The 23,208-nt window shown below is 37.8% G+C and overlaps 1 protein-coding gene and 1 non-coding gene across 2 annotated transcripts; one reads left to right on the top strand and one right to left on the bottom strand.

Annotated features, from left to right (window-relative positions):
- Nucleotides 1–235: 235 nt before the first annotated feature.
- SAAL1 (serum amyloid A like 1) lies at nucleotides 236–21,088 on the bottom strand. Its single transcript, XM_090267635.1, has 12 exons — nucleotides 20,919–21,088; nucleotides 19,126–19,239; nucleotides 15,939–16,022; nucleotides 12,380–12,459; nucleotides 10,505–10,564; nucleotides 10,254–10,369; nucleotides 9,597–9,777; nucleotides 7,568–7,650; nucleotides 7,291–7,479; nucleotides 3,019–3,215; nucleotides 1,318–1,410; nucleotides 236–633 (listed from the first exon to the last, which is right to left on the bottom strand). Exons 1-12 carry the CDS (start codon nucleotides 21,057–21,059, stop codon nucleotides 541–543), a joined length of 1,431 nt encoding a protein of 476 aa, XP_090123761.1. The 5' UTR covers nucleotides 21,060–21,088; the 3' UTR covers nucleotides 236–540.
- Nucleotides 17,821–17,946, top strand: LOC150018112 (small nucleolar RNA SNORA28). The gene has a single exon (XR_016509538.1). It is a non-coding gene; the product is annotated as a small nucleolar RNA SNORA28 (small nucleolar RNA).
- Nucleotides 21,089–23,208: the final 2,120 nt, after the last annotated feature.

Genomic DNA, 23,208 nt, shown 5'->3' with positions numbered 1-23,208 from the left:
ACCTGGACAAGAAAGGAGTTAGGGTCCCTGAACCACTCTGTCAGGTCTGGACTACCCACTTCTGGACTTCTTATTGCATAAGATACATAAAAGCTATTACTGTATAGTTTTCTATTAGTGCAGCTGAATATGCTTGTAGTAGATACAAATATCAAATTTTCACATAAAAATCAAATTACGAGTTATGAAAAGCAGGAACAACTGTAATAGCATAAACTCTTACCAACACTTCAAATATCGTAAAAAGAACCACAAAGATAAGCTTTATTTTTGTTTTCTTTATCTAAAGATGACAAATACCACACAACCAATACAAAAGACAGGGAGAGGGGTGTTTGATGGTGGTGAATCCCCAGATTCTAACACTAAACAAAAGTGAGATAAGGCTGGGGGAGGAAGAAGGGTATAAGTGTGATACCAGACAACTGTGATCTTACATAAGCTTTACCTAATATTTCCTATATGTCAATTTCAACTGTCAGTAAAGAAAAAAAAAAGGGGGGGTTTATTTCTTGGGAAGAGGAAATTACAGTTCAGTTTTTAAGTCTGAACCTTTAAACTTGGGAAGCTTTCTTCTAGGTCACCAGCAAGGGTCTTATCAACTTCATAGAGGATTTTGAGAAAGTCTTCCACCTGTGAGTCAAACAGAAGAACCAAATAAACATAAGTAGAGGAAAAGGTGATTTAAGATATTGATTACTGACTATAAAAATGCTCTACCTGTAGTTTCTAAATAGGCCAGCAGAAAAGAAATAATGACACAGCCCCAGATGGCAATATATTTCCTGGATAGTCCTCTGAAATATCAAGGAAGTAACTAGCCCTTACCATTTTGTTTTACTCTTAAACTAGTATTTATCCTCGCACTGATTCTCCTTTAGGGTCCATTATGAAGTTTTATTTCCATCCTCCTTCCTGCTATATTTCCTCACTCCCACAGTCCATACTTCATCTTTCCTTAAAAAGTTCCTACCTTGAAAGTGCCTCTAATGATAGTAAATGTGATGTAATTCAGAGAAACAGAAATACCTACTGACTATACTTACCTAAGAACCTCATTTTTGATGACTATATATGCTGTCTACTTTATAACAGAAACGACTATTATAAAAATCAGTGTTGATTCCTTTCTCTTAAAATCTGAACTGTCCCTCAGACTAGTCCCATCAATTATCCAGCAGTCATCTATCTGGCAAAGGCATTAAGTCATGTGAATTGTGTGTACTCTCTTTTTTGACAATGTTCCTGAAGATCAAGTGTTTATTTTATTGAGTAATCCTCTGAAACAGCCACCTGTGTACATTTCCTCCTACTCACCACAGGGCTATAGAAAGGAAGAAGGTTCTGAAATGCACAGGAACACTTCTGCTTGCTTAACTGGCCCTCCTTTAGTCCCTTAGCCACAGTCTCCTAAAACAAAACAAAACAAAAAGATGTAAGGAAAGAAAATTTCTGTATCTGGTGAATAAATACAAATCCATGTATCTAATTCCCTACTAATCTTACAGGCATTTCAAATGTTACAAACTGAACCCGGTACCATTCCCCCCTGCATAACCTAAACACGTGCTCCACTGCGGTCCTTGTTTCAGTGAAGGGCACCACTACCCACCCATCCTGCTACACAAGCTCAAAACCTGGGGTACCTCCAAGACATTTCCTCCTCCTCCTCTGCTGCTGACTCCTCCCCCTAAGTGTTTAATTCTGTTCAATCTCTCAGCCCACGCCTCCTCTCCATCCACATTTCCATTGTTAAGGCTCTCATTTTTCAGATTATTCTTGAAGATTACAACCACAGGAGTGTGTTGATTACTCTCTGGGCCTCCAGCCTCAACTCTCTAATCTTCTCTCTCTCTTGCTTTTAGAGTAATCTTTCTAAACAGATAGTATCACTTGAGGCTTAAAAAAAATCCTTAGTAGCTCCTAAGTGTCCTCGAGATTAAGTCCAAACTCCATTAAGTATATATAGCATGTAAGAATTTTCATGTCACATCCCTGCTTTAGTCTCAGCCCACCTTCCTTCTACATTCTATCACATAAAAATTAAGAAACATCTGTGCCTCTCCCTCCAAAAATACAAAAGCAACAGCAAATAATGGGGAAAATGTTTGCAGTGAAGACGCAGAAGATACAGTATTACCCAAGGAATTCCATGCAAATAATCAAAATGGATAAATTTATAAAGCAGAAAAACCAACCAATATACAAATATATGGAGAGATATTCAAACTCCTAATAATTTTTAAAAATACCAATCAAAATAAGGTACAATTTAATCACCTCTTGAATTTTACTTGATATGAATTTATAAACCAAGGATTAAGTACAATCAAAATTGTCGCATGTTAAAAGCCTTTTGGAAATACATAGCCATTGTCTCAGTATCTTCACCTTTATAATGTCAAATCTAGTAATCTAACTTCTGAAAACCTGTGCTAAAGTAATAATCCCAATCTAGAAAAGGGAAGAACAATTCACCAAAAAACAAGTAACCAGAATAACAGAAATTTGTTTTAAAAAATATTCTTCTTGAGTAAAATTCAATAAATATGAATATATATATTTTCTCTAAAATATATGGACAAAGGGTATGCTCAAAAGAATATGCTAATAATCCTGAACATGTTCAGGAAGACTATTCCTTAAAACAAGTTTACAATTAATTTTAAAAACTGATTTTCGGCAATTTAGGTATTAAACTCGTGCTCAGTAAAAAGTCTTCCAGTGAATTAATTGATCTAGAGTCAGGAAAAGTGCTTATAATGTAGTGTTCAGTGAAAATTGTATGTACTGGGTTATTAATACGTGTAAAACACACAGATATATAAAAATATAGCAAACTACATCAGTTGCTGGTTTAAGACTATAAGCTTATGATGGTTTTTTCTTTCTCTATTTTCACAAATTTATGTAATATAATTATACTATTTCATATTAAAAAAATAACAGTAATAATAAAGTTGGGAGCATTAAGCAATCCATACTTTCTTTTGCTAGAGAAAAGACCTCTTTTCTTACCTTTGTTAATACCTGAAAAATATTAGAAAGAAATTCACATGAAATATCCTTTAAGATTTTCAAGTGGAAATCATCTTGGATTAAATCAGACTTTTTAGTTTCTTCTGTGTTAGACTCCTCTGCATTCTCTGGTTTCTTCTGGCAATGCTCCATATTTTGTAAGACACGAATCAGGCTGTCAAGCAGAGGAAGGTCTACTGCACAAACAAATCAAGATGAGATTAGCCAAATTTGGTTATTCATACACCATTCATTCATTCACACATTCATTCATACTGAACACCTGTTAAGTGTAGAGATGGTATTTTAGGCACTATGGTTACAGTGGGAAACAAGATCAAGGCCTCAGCCTTCAAGTAAGCAAATGAATACAGCAGGTCATTTCAGATTTTGCTAAGTTCTATGAAGAAAATTAAGGGGAAAAATAGCAAAGCAGCTGGCAGGGGAGGCTCTCTGAACAGGTGACACTGAGTTGAGAAGCAAAGGATAAGAAGAATCAATGAAAAGAGCCCAGAAAAACATTTCAGGCAGAGTGAACCATGAATGCGAAAGCCCCAAACAGGAAATGTTCTGGAAGGTCTGAAGAACAAAAATGTGGCCAGTGTGATTTAAATGGAGTGAGCAAGGAGAGCACAAGATGAGTACAGAAAGTTGGGCAAGATCCCATCATGTAGGACACTGGAGGCCATGTTAAGAATTTGAATTTTAAACTTTAACTTTCATAAAACTCTTAAACAAAACTTTCAATTTTATGTTTTATTAAGTTAAAAAAGTACAATTTCTTAAAAGCAGATCCATCATTTTAATTGGCCTATAATAAAAAATGAACATAAAACTAAATAAAGCTCAAATTCAAAATATGTTCTAGCAGAACATGCTAAAACATATCTCACTCTGAATCAGTTATTTTTAACTTTGCTTAATAATTACAAACCTAGAAAAAAAGTCTGCTATAGCACTGAATCAAGTATATTGATTTTTTAAAAAATCCAAATTCCTTTTTTCAAGTTAGGTCTTTTACAGTGCATGAAAATATCATTTTTAAAGAGCTGGCAACCCAGAAAATCTTGTCCTTTATTTCTCAACTCAGTGTGACCTCTCCAGAGCAACTTCCCTGACTGGCTGCTTTATTATATTCCTCTTGGATTTACTCTCACTTTCGTACTTGTGTTATTACCAACTCTTGTCTCTAACACCCAATTCTTCACTCCATGATTTCCCTGCAGGTCGCAATAATCTATACTATACAGCCTCTCTTCTCTCTTTCTCAACTTCAGTCATAACAACTCTGCAAAGCCCCTATTCAAGGCTTAGGGCAGGATGAGGAAATTGGTGTCTAGCAGTAAAGGTAAAGGAGCATCTTTACATTTTCTCGCCCAATCGTAAAAAACGATAGTTTTGCAGGGTGGGGAGAGGATAAAGGTGTTTTGATGGTTGCCAGGTGGGAGAGGGGTGCGGGGTAATGGGTGAAGAAGTGAGGGGAATAAGAAGTACAAATAGGCAGTTACAGAATAGCCACAGGGATGTAAAGTACAGCACAGAAAATGGAGTAGCCAAACAGCTTATACACATGACCCATGGGTATGAACAATGGTGTCGGGATTGCCTGAAGGAGTAGGAGGTGCTGGGTGGAGGAAGGCAAAGGGGGGAAAACTGGGGCAACTGTAATAGCATAATTGGTATAATTTTAAAAATAACTACACACAAAAACAAAACAAATGACACACAGACATTTCAAGGTAACATAATGGAAAATATAATAGCATTCAGATCAAACATACCTTTAATATCAATACATTTATATGGTTTAATTCATCTATTAAAAAGAAATCAACACACTTAAAGCAAAGTATTTAGAAAGGTTGAAAATAAAAATATAGGCAAAGATAACAGTGACAAATGCAAACTAAAGGAAAACAAGATATTCAATCTTCATATCTGATATAACGGGACTCAAGCCAAAAAGAACAGCACTAAAAAGGACAAAGATAGGCAATTTATGATAATGTCCATATTCCAAATAACATGACATCACTCATTAAGCAAACTGCAAATGATAAAAAGAAAAACATATTAGTGTAGACATTAATTTCCCCTCATATCACATCAAATTAAGTCAAAAGGAATAAACAAGGTTATAGAAGATCTCAGCTCTACATTCATAAACTGCCCGCTCAACACCTCCACTTGGATATCTAGTAGACATCTCAAACTTACTGTAATTAAAATAAATCTTTCCTACCTCAGTAAATAGCAACTCTTTTGGACAAAAATGCCAGATATATCTTGACTTTTCTCACTCTTCTGTCCTATCAGCAAGTCCTGCTGGCACTGCCTAAAAGTGATCAGAATCTATTTTTTCCCACCAACTCCAGTTACCACTTTAATCCAAGTTACATTATCTGTTGCTTCAAGATCACAGCAGCCTCCTACCTCCTAACTAGTCCCCCTTTTGTACTCTTGCACCTCTACATTTCTTGTCAACATAGCAGCCAGATGAAGCTGATTAAAGTCAGCTCATGTCTATCCATCCTCTGCTTATAGCCCTCCACTGCTCCTCACCTCATTCAAATTAAAAGGCAGGTTCAGGCTCTCCACAGTGTAGCCCGTCACCTCCCTGACTCCACACACTATTTCTCCTTCCCATATTAACTGCACCCCAGACATACAGGGCCTCACTGTTCTTCCTCAAACATTAGAAGGCATAATTCTAGGTCAGGGCTTTTGCACCTGCTGCACCCTCTGTACAGAATGCTTTTCTCCCCAAGTATTCACATGACTTACTTCATTACTTCCCTTAGATCTGTACTCAACGCTACCATCTTGATGAGTTATCCAAAAACACAGAAAAGACACTTGAAAATAGTCAACATTTTTTTATTAAAAATTCTTAATAAAACAGTAATAGATTAATATCTCCTTAGGTGATAAAATATAAATAGCTTAAGCCCAAACCAGTATCATGATTAAGGGTGAAACTCTACAATCATTCCCAATAAAGTCAGAAACAAGGTAAGCATGTTTTCCACCACCATTACTACTTAGTACCAGAGGTAGAGGAAAACCTATTAGATAAGAGAAAGAAATCAGAGATAGAAAAGTGATAAAACCCATCCAACTTAAACCCACAGCAGTATCAGACAAAGCCCAAGATTACCACGGGAACAACTGTTAAAAACAGTACAAGACTTCAATAAGGTTACTGGATGTGAAATTAATATACAGAAATCAATAGCCTTCATATATTCCAACAACAATAATCCACAGAAGAAATGGCATCAGATAATAGCAGTAAAAAGATAACATACCTAGGAGTAAACCTAATAAGAAATATCCAAGATCTGTGTAAACAAAATGATAAAACATTACCGAGGGACATACAATAAGACTTGAACAAATGGAAAAGCAAATGTTCTTGGATACTCCATAAATTGAACATGATCCCAATGAAAATATCAGGAAGATCTTTGGAAGCTATCAATCTAATTCCATGTCAAACAAAAACAACAGTAAAATAATTCTGAAATAGTAGAATGAAGAGGGACTGGTCCTACTAGGTATCTAAACATGAAGCTTTAATCACTAAAACACTACAGATACTGATACACAAATAGAGCAATGGAACTGAATAAAATACATAGTTATTTAAAGAAGGGAAAGGATCTAGTCAAGGAACTAGTATGAATGACCCATGGACATGGACAATGGGGTGGGGACTGCCTGAGGGAGAAGGGGTGGGCGGGGTGGGGAGAGAACAATGGGGGAGAAAGTGGGACACCTTTAATACAAAAAACAATAAATAAATTTAAAAACTAAAAAATAGTTATTTAAAACATAATAATCATAACATTTCAAATCAATGTGGGTAAAGTGGTTTTTCCACTAAATGATGTTAAGATAACTAGCTTGCCATCTAGAAAAAGCTGAAACTGTGGATCATGATTTAACTATAGTCAAAAAAATCATTCTGTGAATAGAGAAGTACTCATTTTATGTTTCTAAGTGAAAAAAAGTTGCCTAAAAAGCAGGACTTAAAACTATATATGCATATATGAGTGCATAGCAATTATCTCTAGATGGTAGGAGTACAAGCACTATTTTTCCTTTTATAAATTCTACAAAACTTTTTATTGAGAATGTAATATTTTTGTAATCAAGAGAATAAAAGCCCTAAAATAAAAAACGGGAGAAATAAACCAAATGAACAACACAAACCTGGGCTTTAAAATCTGATAGACCAGAATTTAATTTAGTGAACTAAATAATACTTACCTTTTTCTATCTTTAGGTACTCCTGTTCAACCTGTAAAGCATAGATGGCAGACAACACTGAAAAAACAGAGGCTAGCACTGTTTTCTGTTCCTGAAGTATGATGGGTGGATCATCAGGCTGGCAGAATTCATGGCAGACCAAGTCAAAAAGTAAATTCCAAGTGTCTTTTCCAGTATCAGGACACTGTACTTAATAAAAATGACAAAGAAAGGAATACTTTAAAAACACAAACCAATTAAATGAGTAAATATAGTAATTTCCCATTTAACATCTTACCAATTGCCTGAATTCCATCATCCACTGTGGTAAGTAGCTGTAAGATATGCATATAAACATCAAGTCCTTCCAGATTTTCAGACCTAAATACAAAAAGCAAAAGCATTGAATCAAGTACTTTACTGTCACAGGATTGCAACCATTCATTCATTCAACAAATACTCATCACTCTGTACTAGTCACTGCCTGAGGTGTTGAGGATAAAACTGGGAACAGGACGAAGTCTTCTGTGTGCTCACCAGAGCTTACATTCTAACGAGGAAATCAGTCAAAAATTTTTTTCTTTAATATAATAAACACGACAAGAAGTAAACATTCTTTTTCACCTTGTCCCATGAAAGCAACAATGCAAAAACCTGTTAGGTGATACTTTATCATTCTGGTTTACTTGAATAATCAGCACACACACACACACAAAAAGACTGAGACTTTCATAGAATGAATGTAAGGTCCACTGCATGAAGCACTGACAACAATGAAGTTCTTAAAACTTCACAGGATTATCCTAGCTCCCTAGCTCAGAATACTAAAACCATGTTAAGTATAATTTTTGTGATCAACAGTCTGGATTCCTAGAAACTCACAATCTTAGGTCTTCAACCAAACAATTATGTGAAAAGATAGTAAACAATTAAAAGACGGTTCAGCAAATATTTAAGTATCTACTGTTTTCAGGTACTATGTTAGGGCCTGGGAAAACAGAGATGTGTTAAGACATTGTTCCTACCTTCATTAGGTTTATAGTTTAAAAGGAAAGAAGGTAATTAAAGGGGTAATAACAAAGTAATATGAATGTAATGCTAGAAAGTCCAAGGTATTAGGGGACAATGTAGCAAACAGACGTACTTTAGTTTGGAGTGTCAGGAAAGGTATCTTAAGAGAAATGCTATTTACGCAGAAATGGGAAGGGGCAAAGAAATGTTTGAGGTAGAAGAGACATACTGTGCCAAGGCTTAGAGTTAAGAGAACTTGGTTCAGCTGAAGAACTGAAGGAAATTTCATATGGTTGAAACACAGAGTACAAAGAGTAAGGATGTAAAAGCACTGTGCAGGATATTATAGGCCATGTTTTTAAAAACTCTGAACCGCATCCTAAGAAAGGCAATTGAAGAGTTGTAGGCATGAAAGTGACATGGTCATTGTGTGTTCCAGAGTCTAGGCTTGGAAGAAGCAAGCTTTGAAGCAGGGAACACAGGTAAGAGACCGTTGCAGTTGTCCAGGTGAGAGATAGCAGCCGGATGGTAGCATGGGTGGAATCCCAGAACAAGTCAGGAACAAGGCTTGGAGGCGGGCTGGCCATGGGAAACGAGTGGAATGAGGAAGAGAGGCAGCAACAGCGCCCACATTTCTTCCCCGCTGCCCAAATGGGATAATGATTATATCGTTTACTGAGACTGAGAATACTGAAGAAGGTTTGAAGAAAACATGATGAATTTAATCCTCACTTGGATAAAGGACATAAAACTAATAGGCTTTATTGTGGGTTATTAAGTACTAAGAATGCACAACTGACTGTTGAACAGATCAGTTCATAAATTAGTTTTCTAGTCACTAGCAATCAACAATTTCAATAACCCTCAAGAGCTAGTAATCACTCTTGGGAAGAGATCAGAGCTCAAAAGTCAATCATTTATCCAATACTGGCATATATACACAAGAAACAAGAAAACAAATGTCTAACATTAATTGAAGAAGCTGTTAAATATTCAATGGAAAATAAAGCACCAGAAAATCTTACCTATTTGATTCGAATTACACAAAATTGCCTAAGATTTTAAGACACTGATGATAATTAATCCTAACAGTGGCCTACAGCTAAGTAGTATCAGAACAGGTACTTTGTAACCATTAATGATTTTTGCACAGACCAAATACACTGTCACCGCAAATATTAGTAATGAATCACACCTGACAAAGATCAACTCTGTGCTATTCATCCTGTTGAAAGGAAATTAAGGTGACTTATATCTACGGATATTTCTAACAACTGGATTTTCCCAGAACATTTTGTACAGAAGAGTTCACCTACCGTACTTGTTTGGCAGCTTCAAGTACACAGGGCACAATTCTAAACACTCGCTGCTCTTCAGAATCTTCCTGGGGTTGGTCTGGAGGCTGAAGAGCCCCATTTCTAATCCATTCCAACATTAGCTTCTCATCCAAATCAAAAAGTTTGTCCACAACCTCTCCCACCTTCACCAGCAAGTCAACTGCAGAGAATAAAACAGATACTGAAGTGAGAAACAAAATTTTGAAAGCAGTAATGTTAATCAAAGTTCCTAAAGTATTCCAAAAAGGCCAATTTTGACAAAGCATTACTTATTCCAGAGCAATAAGTTTGTCTTCTTTGCTTGGGAGTTTAAGAAGAAATTTTATAACTTTTTAAAAATAATATATTTTTCAATTACAGCTGATATACAATTTTATATTTTGTATTTGTATATTTTATATTTGTATTTCTATGTTTCAGGTGTACAACATAGTGATTAAACATTTATATATCGTAAGAACTGACCACTCCAATAAATCTAGTACCCATGTGACACAATACAAGAAATTTTATATCTTGAATTGAAATACTTTCTCACCTTACAATTAGCCTTTAGGTGACCTCTAGAAATAGCTACCTCGTTTCCTAACAATTAAATATAATCAAAATTTTTTTCTAGATTACACGATGACTTACCATTTGTTGAACTTGACATGATGAAGCAAATGCTATCATAAATCGCTGGATGTTTTCGGATTCTTTCAATCCAGACACTGGCCACTCCTGTCTGGGACAGGCACGTATGCAACAACCTACATGATAAATGTGAGTTGGATACCTTATCTTTCAAAAACAGTAAAGGAAATTCAAGAATAAAGACATAACTCTATTCTCCTTAAATCCCTTATGGGGGAGTATAGAAAATCCATAAAAAGAGGAAAACAGACCTGCTTGTTTCCAGCAGAGTAGGAGGGTCCGAATCACACAAACAGTGTAGTAACAGGCGGCTAAAAATAAAAAAAGGTTTAACTAATACTCATCAATTCTCTCATTTTAAATATCAGGTAGAGACTTCTTTTAATTTCTTAAACATTTTAATTGTGAACTATAGCATATATATGTAGAAGCCCGTGATACAAATCTACACTTGATAACTAAGCAAATATTTATATTTCCAAGAAATAGGATAGTGTTTAATCTCGGTAGCCCACGTGCTCCTTCCAAATCACATTCTTTGCCACCAAGAAATGATGACTATCCTGACTTTCCAGCAATCATTTCTTTATTTACTCTATAGTTTTATTATTTAATATATTTTGGTTTTGAACTTTATATGGAATAAATTATATTGCATGTATTGTTTTGCGTTTCAGTTCTTTTGCCATGTGCTTAAGGTCTACCCATGTTGTTTCCGTAGCTGTTCTTTAATTCATTGCTGCAGAACATTCCATTGTACAAATATTATACAATTTAGTTTTTTAGTCTATTTTTATTTTTAATTTTTTCTTCATTTTTTAGAGAGGGGAAGGGAGGGGAGAAAGAGAGAGAAACATCGATGCAAGAGAGAAACACTGATCAGATGCCTCTCACACATACCCCAAACAAGGACCAAATCCGTAACCTAGACACATGCCCCGACCAGGAATCGAAGAGGCCGACTTTTACTTTGTGGGACAATTCCCAACCGAGCCACACCGGCCAGGGCTCCAGACTACTATCAATTGAAACTTGATTGATTCCAATGTGGGGCTATTTTTAAGCAATGCCCTTATACTACTTTTTTGTATCAGTATCCTGACGTATGTGTGCATTGTTTCTCTTACCACATACATGCTAGTGGCACTGCTGGATGACAATATATGGCCACCTTCCAACTTGACTAGCTAATGCCCAACTGTTCCAAAGTAGTTGAACAAATTCATATCCTATCATCAATGTAAACTACTCCATAATAATTTTAAGATAAACATTTACTGAATTTATAAAATTTGTTAACATTACTCATTCTCAGATTTTTAATAGGAACCATCAGAGACCAAACACAGTCCTTATTCATTTACTCTATGAATGATTATATATTTCTGAGGAATAAACACCTAGGATCTGTAAGTCCCTCCACACCTAGAAGAGGTAATTACCTGTATTATGTCACTTAAATCCTGTGATAAATCCTACAGCCCTAACTGACAATAACTGCCCAAGACAGTTTTCTTAAACTTTTGTGGGCACAAATTTGAGATTAACAGAATCTCAGAGCGTGTTCTCAGACCTCTCAAAGTAACCACCAGGGTTCCCACTATTAAAAAACCCTCTGCCCCAAATGTTCTTCCATGGAGAAGACAACTAGCCCCCAAGCAGAAGCATGAAAGCCTTCGAATCACAGGCAATCCTGTATCTTCTAGTCTGCTGGCAATTCCATCCCCTGATCTAAGTCAGAGCTCTTGGGGTAGTTCTGGTCAACAACTCTAGTCTCTAGTTTTTTCAGACTCTAGTTTTCTGAGCCCTTGGATTCCCTGAGCCTAAACTGTTCTGGACTGTGGTCAGGTGCCCCATCTCTAAGCTTTGCCTCACTGCTTCAAATTCTACCTGGTTTACCACCTGCTGACTATTCACGTCCTTTTGCTATGAATACAAATCTTGTTTCATGTCCATAAATAGTGTGGAAGCTCCCACCTACCATCAACAGCAGACAGCGTTCATCAGCAGAAAAGGAGTACCACATTTTATAATATTTTCCTTTCTTGCTCATGTAACAGGAGTTCCTTAGGGATATGAAATATAAATCTATTTTTTAAAAACAATTATTATGTAGTAAAACTTACCCAAGGTTTTTATCACTGCTGACGGACACACATATGTCCTGGAAACAGGCCATATTACCTAAAATTCCCACACAGATTTCCTGTCAAACCAAATTTCACAGGTCACAATAGCTCTGAAGTGAAAGACATATACAAGAATAAATACTTGAAGAAAAACATTCACTGAGCCTTAGGAGATAGAACAGGAGGCAGCATATACAAGTACACTGCCTGCACTCTTATCTAGACAAGCTCCGAGTATCTGTGAAGGGATGAAAGACGTGAGAAATATAAAGATCAAAGGCAAGCAGAAGTTATGGAAGAAGAAATCTTATGAATAAACTGAGTCTTAAACGGCTGGTAGGGCTTAGATATGCAAATAAGACACTCAAACAAGGAGCAAAGTATCAGGAAGTGTAAAAAGGGAATAATATACATGACTAACACAGAGAACAGCAAAGACAGCAGCCTGGCTGTTGCGCACAGTGAGAGAACAGCATGAGATAAATACAGCAGGTAGAAAGATCAGGATTAAGGGCCCTGAATGCCATGAAGAGTTTATATTTAATATAGGACATTTTATGGAGCCATGAAGGTCCTCAAGAAGGGGGATAACATATTGCAACAATATTTTAGGACAATTACTCTGGTAGTAAAATGCATATCTCATGATGGTTAAAAAACTTTAAAAGCAGTTAATAACCTCAGTAATAACAGCTAATGCTTATTTAGCACTTACTATGCCCAGGCACTACTCTAAGCACTTTCCATATATCATTTCATATAATAATTTATAAGGTAGGTACTATTATTATCCCCACTTTTCAGATGAAGAAGCTAGAGCACAGAAAACTTAAGAAACTTGCCCAAGGTCCCCAACCAGGAAAGAGCAGTGCTCCAGAGCCCCAGCATTGGACTACTATACCATACTGTATAGCTCAGTAATCAAGGTGCATGAAGATGAAGGTGGTAATGGCACTCACGGAAAGGAACAAAGATGAAAAAGACTCAAGGTGAAAGCACTGTAAATTGAAGGAAGGCAAAGGGAGAAAGCAGTTGAACATGACTCCTAGGTTTCAAGTTGCTTCATTTCTCCCATCGAGGATATTGGTCCCATTGACAAGAAAATTGGAAAAGAAAGTGTAGGAAGACACAATGAGTTCAGCTAGGGTAGTTTCCAAACTTGCTGGAACACAAGAATTACTCATAGAGTGTGTTAAAAATACAGATTTCCAAGTCCTATCTCAGAACCATTCAATGAGAATCTCCAGAGCAGGGCCAGGGAAGCTATTGTTCACTAAGCACACCATGTGATTTTTATGATCAGATATGAATGATAATCACTGAGTTATGATACATGGATTTTGACTGCAAAATGCAGCATGCTAATATAGAATGAATGCCTGAAAAAAGCTGGAGCTATGGCACCAGAAATCAGAAGGGAGGTCATAGCTTTGACACCATAGGCACAGATTTGCAGCTTAATGGTATAAAGAGTGAATGAGCTCACCAAAGAAAATAATATAAAAAAACAAGGGATCTGGGTCTACACATTAGAAGGAGTCCACACTCAGCATGTAGGAAGAAAGAAAAAACAAATGAACGTGACAGTGAAGTGACTGAAGAGGTCAGAGACCAAGAGAATAGGTCGCACAGGAGAGAAGGGTCAATAAGATGTGGGTGATTAAGTGTTGGTAAAAGATGAAAAGAGAGCTGGGAAGAAAGGAAACATATATATTTCCCTTACAAACTAAAGAGGGAATATGAATTTCCAACCAAAGACCAAGCTTCTCAGTCTTGGCTATTCCATGGAATGAGTCACCTGGGGGAACTTTAAAAGCTGTCTGGAGCCTCACAATTAAGAGACTCGGTTTTAACTGATCTGGGTATGGCCTCACTCAGGATTTCTAAGCACTCCCTGGGCAAAGCTTTTCAAAATGTGGGCCCTGGTCTAGAGAACTAGCATCACTTGGGAACTTGCTTGAAATCTCAATCCTACCCCAAACCTACTGGGGGTGCACCCAGTAATCAGTGATTCTGGGATACACTGCAGTTTGCAAGTCCATGTCCGCGCTGATCTAATGTGTGACCAAGGCTGAGAATCACTGCTATAGCCAGGCTATGGCTTACAGATCTGTACAATGATATGACTAATTCCTGAAAGGTACTATTCCTGACATAAACTTATTTTCTTTAAGTGTCAGTCATGAATCAATGTATCTAAGGTAGAAAAATACAGGAGAAAATCATAATACTGTCAAATCTTTATAATATAATTACCCAAAGAAAAAGTGGTTCATCATTTCACCAGGCCCCAATTCAGGTGGAGTACTGTACTAAATGAAATTTTAATTCAACATTCAATGTAAAAATATATTATAGAATTCTCCACTTTGTAATTTCAAAGAAAGAGAGACAATACAGTAGGGGTTATACTGAAAGACAGGCCAGGTTCAAACCTCAGCTCTATTCCTTCCTAGCTGTAAGAACTTGAGACAAATTTTTCTTTTCTTTTCTTTTCTTTTTTAAAGGTTTTATTTATTTATTTGGGGGGTTGAGGGAGAAAGAGAGGGAGCGAAACATAGATGTGTGAGACATACTTCCATCTGTTGCCTCTCACACGCCCCCAGCTGGGGGATCTGGCCCGCAACCCAGGCATGTGCCCTGACCGGGAATCGAACTGGCGACCTTTTGGTTCACAGGTTGATGCTCAATCCACTGAGCCACACCAACCAGGGCTTAAGACAAATTTCTTAAGCTGAGCCCTAGTTCTTTTATTTATAAAGTAGAGATAAATGTCCACCTCATAGAGTAGTAAAAGCAAATACTCAGTTAATAGCAGTTATTCATAATTATACTTAATAGATATTTATGAATCACCAACAATATGAATAACACATAGCACCTAAATGGCACTAAAGCACAATACATTGCACAGAAGAACATAAAGAGTAAATGAGAAATACAGGTAATTATTTGGGGCGTTTATTATCAGCAATGGCCACTGGGAGCTAACTTACTTGGGAAGGCTTGGAAGAAAAGTACCATTGTGGGTAATAGATGTGCATATTGAGATGGGACAGAAGGCATACAAAGGGAGATGGTGATGATCACAGTTAGCTCCTGAGATGAGTAGTAGACAGGCCTTGCTAAATTAGAAAGATGTCTAGAGGGTAGGTTTTTTTATGCTAGAAAGATGAATTAGATTCAATTATGGAAAGACTCGAGTAATAGGCTGAGTTTAGAATGAAAGTTTTTAAGCAATGGAGGATTTTATGAATAAAAAAGAGCAATAAACAGAAATGGGAAGTCTAGGCACTCTTCCCTAGACATACTGGCAGCATAACTGCAGTTATGCTTATGTGAAGGTATTGATCTCCCTGGTCTAGCCCAAATCTAAAATTCTAGGATTCTAATAACTTTAAATAGCACATTATCTAGTACCTGGTAATGTTCAATAAACATCTGCAGACTAATTTGTAGCCAGTAGGAAAATTAAAGCGATAAAAATGAAATACTATCCAGCATAATCTGCTGTTATTGCTCCAAAAAGGGGGCTATAAAAAATGTACATACTTACTCTTAACCGAGGACATTTGGATTTGGCCAATACTCCCAAAAATATGTCAGGAGCATTAAATTCTTGGAGAAACAAAGCCACATCCTGAAAATAAAAATGATTATTAACTTGGATGTTGAATATTCCTCTTTAAACCCATAGCTTAGGCAACCATAAAATAAAATTTAATTCCATATATGCTTCCTTTTAGATACAAGGAGAAAAAGTTATGAACTGTGTCAATAGATAAAAGTAACATTAGAAAGTCTTCGTGGCATCTGGTCGAAGGCAATGGAACAATTCCATAAACAAATCTAAACTAGTCAGCATAAATGGGTTGTCGGTCAAGAACCTAAGTTTTGTTTGAAAACCAAGACACCGATTTCCATGAACAACTTGGTTGAGAACCTAATGGTTTGAGATGGGAGATGTTGGAGGACAAAGGTTTGACTGTAACTGTGATGTTCCAGAGGGCTGTCCTCTTTTGTCTGCCTTGAATATATTTACATTAACGATCTTTCTACCCACCAGGAATTCTCACTGACTCATTCAAACACATTTCCTGATTGCCAGGTAGCATCCTAGAAGCCAGAAATAAGGAAAAAGTAAAACTCCTTATTCCTGTCTTCTAAGAGCTTAAAACATGATAGAGGAAACAGGTGAGAACTCCCATTGAGCCATGCCCAAAATCACAACCTGTGCTTTCAAAATCCTCAATAGAAAAAAATTCTGGTTACAGTGTAACTGCAGCAGCTTCACACTTCCTTCCTACAGTGTGGCCAGTCCACAGAACCTAAAGGGACACACCACAGATAAAAGAACCTGGAGTGGACATGTGACCAAATCTTCTTAGAAGTGTGGGCCCAAAACTAAATTAGTTTGCTGAAATTAGAGAAGACATAAATAAATGGAAAATACAAGTTGTTCATGAGTCAAGAGACTCATTATCATTAATTTATCAATTCTGCTCCTATCTGACCCATAAATTCAACTCAATCTCAGTCAAAAGCCTAGCAGGCTTTTTGTAAAAACTGGCAAGTTGATTCTAAAATTAATATGGAAATACAAAAGTCCCATGACAACCAAAACAATTTTGACAAAGAACAAAGTTGAAAGATTAACACTACCTGGTTTCAAGATTATAAAGTTATAGCCATCAAAACAGTTTGGGATTGGTGTAAAAATATACAAATAGATCAACAGAACAGAAAAGAGTCCAAAAACAGATTCACATGTATATGTAAAGACAAGTAATTTTTTAAAAGTATATTTTATTGGTTATGCCATTACAGTTGCCCCAATTTTTCCCTCTTTGTTCCCCTCTGCCCAGTACCCCCCTTCCCTCCAGCAATCCCATCCCCCTTAAGACATCTAATTTTTAACACCGGTGCAAAGGAATTCAGTGGAGAAAGGACAGTCTTTTTAACAAATGAGCTAGAAAAAGTGGACATCCGCATGCAAAAAAAGTGAACTTCCTTCCATCCATACCTTGCATCATACTCAAAAAAGAACTAATAGTGGATCGTAGACCTATCAATAAAACCTAAAATTATAAAACTTTCAGGAAAAAAAAATAAAATAATACAATTCAAAAATGGGCAAAAAATTCAGACACTGCACCCAAAAAGATAACTGACTACAAATACATTCAACGTTATTAGTAACTAAGAAAATCCAAGTTATGATTATAATGAGAATCACCACACTTATCAGAATGACTAAAATTTTAAAAACTGACCATACCATGTTGGTGAGGATGAGAAGAAACTGCTTGTGGTAATGTAAAATGTAAAAAACACTTTGGAAAAAAACTCAACCATTTCTTTAAAAGTTAAACACATAACTACCATATGATCCAACCACACTACTCTAGGTATTCACCCAAGAAAAAGGAAAACAATGCAAGCAACACTCTGTGGCAGGTGACCGAATCTGCCTGCCACAATTTGCGCTTGCTACAGCAACCGAGTCTAACCTATTCCGGTGCTCTCTGCTCTGTGAGACTGGCCGTTATATGGACTTAGACAGCGTTAAAAAAAAAAAAAGAAAAAGAAAAAGGAAAACATATGTTCACATATGTTCACAGCAATTTATCTGTAATAAACTATAAATAACTCAATACCCATCAATAGGTGAATAGATGAATAAATCATGATATATACATACAATGGAATACCACTAAGTAATAATAATTTTTTTAACTCCTAAAATACATTAACAACATGGATGAATCCTAAAATAATGATGCTGAAAGAGCCAGACCCCCTCAAAATAAGAATGTGATCCAACTTACATAAAACTCTCAAAAATGCAAACTATTTTGAAGTGACAGAAAGCTGCTCAGCAGCTGCCTATGGGGGTAGAGGCAGGAAGGGGTAAGAGGGATTAAAAGGGACATAAAGAAACTTTTGGGGGTACTAGATACGTTCTCTCTCTTGATTATGGTGGTGTTTTCATGTGTGTGTATACACGTCAAAATTTTTCAAACTGTACAACTTAAATATGTGCAGTTTTTGTATGTCAATTATGCTTCAAGTATATTGTGAGTATATTTATACCTCAATAGGCTGTTTTTAAAAATGGCTGAAGATAATGAATAGCTGTTAACAATCTTTAAGACAGAAAAATACAGTTAAATGTGTCTTAGGAAAAAGATAACTAGGGTGGCAATGTGGAAGACAGAAGGGAAGTGAAAGAGACTAAAACAGGATTTTAATGAGGAATCTATTGTAAACTCCAAGTAATAAAATGAGACCTTATGTGAGTCGACCTCTTTTGCTGCTTCTCCTACCTGTAAAACATGGGTACTACCCAAATCATAAGGTTATTGTGAAGAACAAATGGAATATAGACATGAAAATGCCTTTGAGCTCTAAAGTATAATATAAATGTTAAAATATTATTGCAATTATATACATGTAATTCCTTCTTGTCCCTTTCTTCTAATTTAACCATGGTATATCAATGGTTTCCTAACTCCTACCCTACTCTCAAACACGAGGGCAATGTTCTCTTTAGGTAGATAAGTTTCAGAACTTCCTGGGTTACAAGAGTTCCAGCATTCATAAAAACTATATATTTAGCACCAAACTAAAAGACAAAAGTATAGCATTAAGAACTCCTGGGACCTCATGCCCTTTACCACATACAGGAATGAGTGCAGAAAAAAACCATTCAGTCTTTTCGTTTCCATTTCCTACCCCCATACCTCATCCATTGACATGTCCCACACTTTGCAAATTTCATTCTCTATTTCTTCATCGAGCTCCGTCTGCTGCTCCTCATCATCGGAGCTGGCTTTGGTACCTTTAGGACTAACAACCTTTAGAAATGCAAAAGAAGAAAAGGGATAAATAAAAGCTGTCCTCAGGATGCTCATGTAATATTACCCCATAATCATTTAGAAGTCACAAAGATACTACCCTCAGTGGTTTCTCTTGCAAGAAAGTTGTTGGGAGAAAAATCAGTATCTTACGTAGATCTATTCATTCAACATTCATAGAGTAAAGACTGTTGCTAGGCATTGGAGCAGAAATACAAAGATGAGTAAGACTTAATCTCTTGCTTTCAAACAGTTTACGGTGGGTTTGGTGGGGAAGACATGTAAACTGATAAAGCCACAGAAAAAGCTACATGATTCAACTGAATTGTGGACAAAAAGTTGTGTCGGCAAAAATGATGGACCCATGACTTATGCCAGGGAGAAGTCAGGGTGATATTTAAGCTAAATCTCTCTGCAGAAAAAGACGAGTTTGTCATGGGAAGAATGGGAGAATAGCAGACAGAGGAAGTCGGGGAGTTCAGAGTTAAGGGCCCAGCCCCTTTGGGAAATGGTGAGCAATTTATAGCGCCCCGGGCAGGTGGGGCTGGATTCCAGGCTAAGAGATTATGCATTTTTCTCCTGTAGGTAAAGGAATTATAAGGAGTTCTCGTGAATACAGTATTCCCTCACTTATCACGGGTATTACATTCTAGACCCGCCCCCCTGAGAGAGGTAAAAATCCGCAAAGTAGGGACCTTCCATTTATTTTAGTATTTATATTTAAGGCTTTATAAACCCTTCCCACACACTTATAAACCATTCCCAGTCCCTTATTAACCTTTCCCACTCCCTTATTAACCTTTTCCACACTTTTATAAACACTACTTGTGTTCTTAAACACATTCTACTCTTAAACCCACATAACTTTAACAACATACGTATACAGTACTGCAAAAATCCCGCGATATAGCAAAAAATCCGCAATAAATAATTGAATATATTTTTAAAAACCCCGCGATAGTGAGGCCACGATAAGTGTACCGTGATATAGAAGACTACTGTAATTTTTTTTTTTTTAAGAAGGATTATTCTGGCAGCTCTGTAGAGCTGAACTGGAGTGTGTAAATCAGTGGGGAACCATGGAAAGAGGAAAGCTCACATATAAGCCAAACACCATGGTAACCCCTCTACCGCCATTATCTTATTTAAACTACACAATAACTCTATATACAATAACATAGATGTCATCCTGTTGTACAGAAATTACTTAAGAACTCGAGGCTCTGAGCAATTAGAGTCACGCAGCAAGTAGGTGATGAAGCCGCTCTTTGGGTACCAGAGCATTATGACTCCAAAATAGCATTTATTCTACTACGACAAAAATTCACGAAATAGATAAACTGGGACTTAAGACTTCGGAAACGACAGTTGGAACGGGGAGCAAAAACCCGAGCAATGTATGTTTTTTTAAATTTGCACAAAATATTTTAACCGTAAGCGCTCCGGCATTCCCGTCACTACACCTCTCCTTTTGTGTTGAGGGGCACCGGAAGTGGCTCGGGCAGTTTCGGGGTCGCAGAAATTGCCAGGTCGCGAGACGAGAGGCCCTACCGCACGCGCCCGGGGAGAAGAGAGAGTCGCCGTGGAGACCGTGGCTCCCGGGATAGAGGCACTGCCAGAGGCGGGCCGGACACTGAGGGGTGGAGAGGGGGAGCCACGCGAGGCGCGAATTTCCACACCTGGATAAGCCCACTGAGGACACCGAAGAGCCAGTGCTTGCTGTACACCGTGCTCCCTATGCAGTCTCCCCCGGCCACCGCCTCCTCGTCCTCAGACCCAGTCGGCGAAGGCGACGGCGGTGGTGACGGATTGCGGTCCATGTTTTGGCGGCTACAAGCGTGGAGGAACCGCCCCGGAAGCCGCAGGAGGAGGCGAGAGACCTTCTGACGCCAGAAGGTCCGGCGCGGCTATCGCCACAGCGCCCCCTGCTGCCCAGAGCCCTGCCTGCCCAATATTCCCACCAGGCGTAGGAGTGCACAGGACCCACTCCTGCCGCCTCACTCTACCAGGACCCAGGCATGGCCACATTCATAATCGTTATTGGTCACCCTCACTGGACCATATATTCCATCTCCCCACAACACTGTGCTGGACTGTACAGGACATGCTCATTTTGTTATATGATCTCTGTTCCTACACCTGTGAGTCACTACAATAGGCAGTAAAAGCATACCTAGAGGCCATTTCTACCCCAAGTTGGCGATCAATAACTTAATTGTACTAGGAAGTGACTGAAAATCATATAAATATCTCCCACTAAGTGCAAACCAATTCCATTCCCAACTCAACTTCTCCTTAGTTAGATCCCTAAAAAGCCTGTGACCACCCCAGTGGTCACTCAACACAAGGAGAAATGTGATGATGAAATGTTGGAATGGGGAGAGGCAGAGGCATTAACTGCTTGAGGTTGAACTATTTTACTTTTTTAGATTTTACAAAGATGTTCAACCATGTCAACACTTTTTTCATGTCCCTCCCAGTGCCTTGGAATGGGCCCACATAAGTGAGGAGCCCTCGAAGCTTAAGCTTTGTCAGATTCCCCGTACATCTGACTCAGCATCCATGCGCGTCCAATAAATAGGACATTACAAAAGTCATGCAGAATGCAGGTTTATTCCTTGTTTGCAGCACTTTCCCCTAAATTGTAAGATTTAGTGGATGGCCCATCCACTAAATGCCCCCAATTATGCCAACCAAAAAGGTCCCCAGAAATATCTAAAAGGTGGAGTGGAAATGGGGCTGGATGCAATGCTGTCCTTGTTAAGAACTATGGCTTAGATCTCTCTCTGTCCCTGGGACTGGCAAATTTAGGGGGGGGACTATGCTCATGCCATTCTCTAAGGAACTGGCTACTTACCTTTTTCTACAGTTGCCTTGACACAATGATGTACTCGCCTCCAAACTGCTGCTTGCTTTTTTTCTCAGTCCTCTATTACCGCTGCTCCCCATAGGGATTTACCCACAGAGATGTAAGTATCAATTGGGGTGGTACGTGGAATATATTCATTAAAAGAATGCAAAAGTGTTTTATAAGCTCTAAACTTCAATGCAAATGTGAACTGTAGCAAATGGTTTAGAATGGTGGCTCTAGCCCTGACCAGTGTGGCTTAGTTGGTTGGGTGTCATCCCAGAAAGCAAAAGGTCACTGGTTCAATTTTTGGTCATACCTGGGTTGCCGGTTCAGTCCCCAGTTGGGGCAAGTACAAGAAGCAACTGATCAATGTTTCTCACTCACATCGATGCTTCTCTCCCTCTCTCTCTCCCTCCCGTCCCCCTCTCTAAAAACAAATAAATCTTCTTTAACTTTTTTTAAAGAATGGTGGTACTAGTGTCAAACTAGCAATGTGACTTGGATATATATTTTAACTGTTTGTGCCTCAAGTTTCCTCAGCCATACAACGCAAGGATTCCATGGTAGAGCACAAGAAAACACTTAGAGAAGTATCTAGCCCAAAGTTGACTTGCTGAATATTGACTGTCATCATAAACATCGTAAACATCCTACTAGTGACTGATGTTAGAAGAGCTTAAAAACCAACAAGCAAAAGGACAAACATTTAAATCACTAACTGACAAGGGTGGATAAAAATTTTCAAGAAGGCATAAGCAAAGTGCTATGAAGGCATTTACTGTTAAGGTTAAGGGTTTAGGGGGCCTGAACACTGAAAGGCCTCGTATTAGCAATGTGATCAGAAAGGAATGGAGAGAAACAGGTCTGACTCAGGCAAAGGTTGGTGCAGGGTGTCTGCCTTGTAGATGCTGAGACTGTGTCCCCTTCACCCAAACACACAGGCACAGGCTCGTCCTTCATGTGCTATTTATTCATCCATCACACCTTAGTACCAACAAGCAGTCCTTATAGCAAAGAATAGCACAGACTTTTTAAACATTCAGTCTCTTAAGCATTTATTACAGACCCATTATGTGCTCTCTATCAGCATCTGGGGAAGTAGAACTCAGTGACTCCGT

The sequence above is a fragment of the Furipterus horrens genome, unplaced genomic scaffold (genome assembly GCF_987537825.1).
Source record: "Furipterus horrens unplaced genomic scaffold, mFurHor1.1.pri manual_scaffold_2, whole genome shotgun sequence".
Lineage (NCBI taxonomy): Eukaryota > Metazoa > Chordata > Mammalia > Chiroptera > Furipteridae > Furipterus > Furipterus horrens.
Note: the sequence above shows the minus strand (reverse complement) of the source record. Positions and strands in the feature narration are given on the sequence as shown.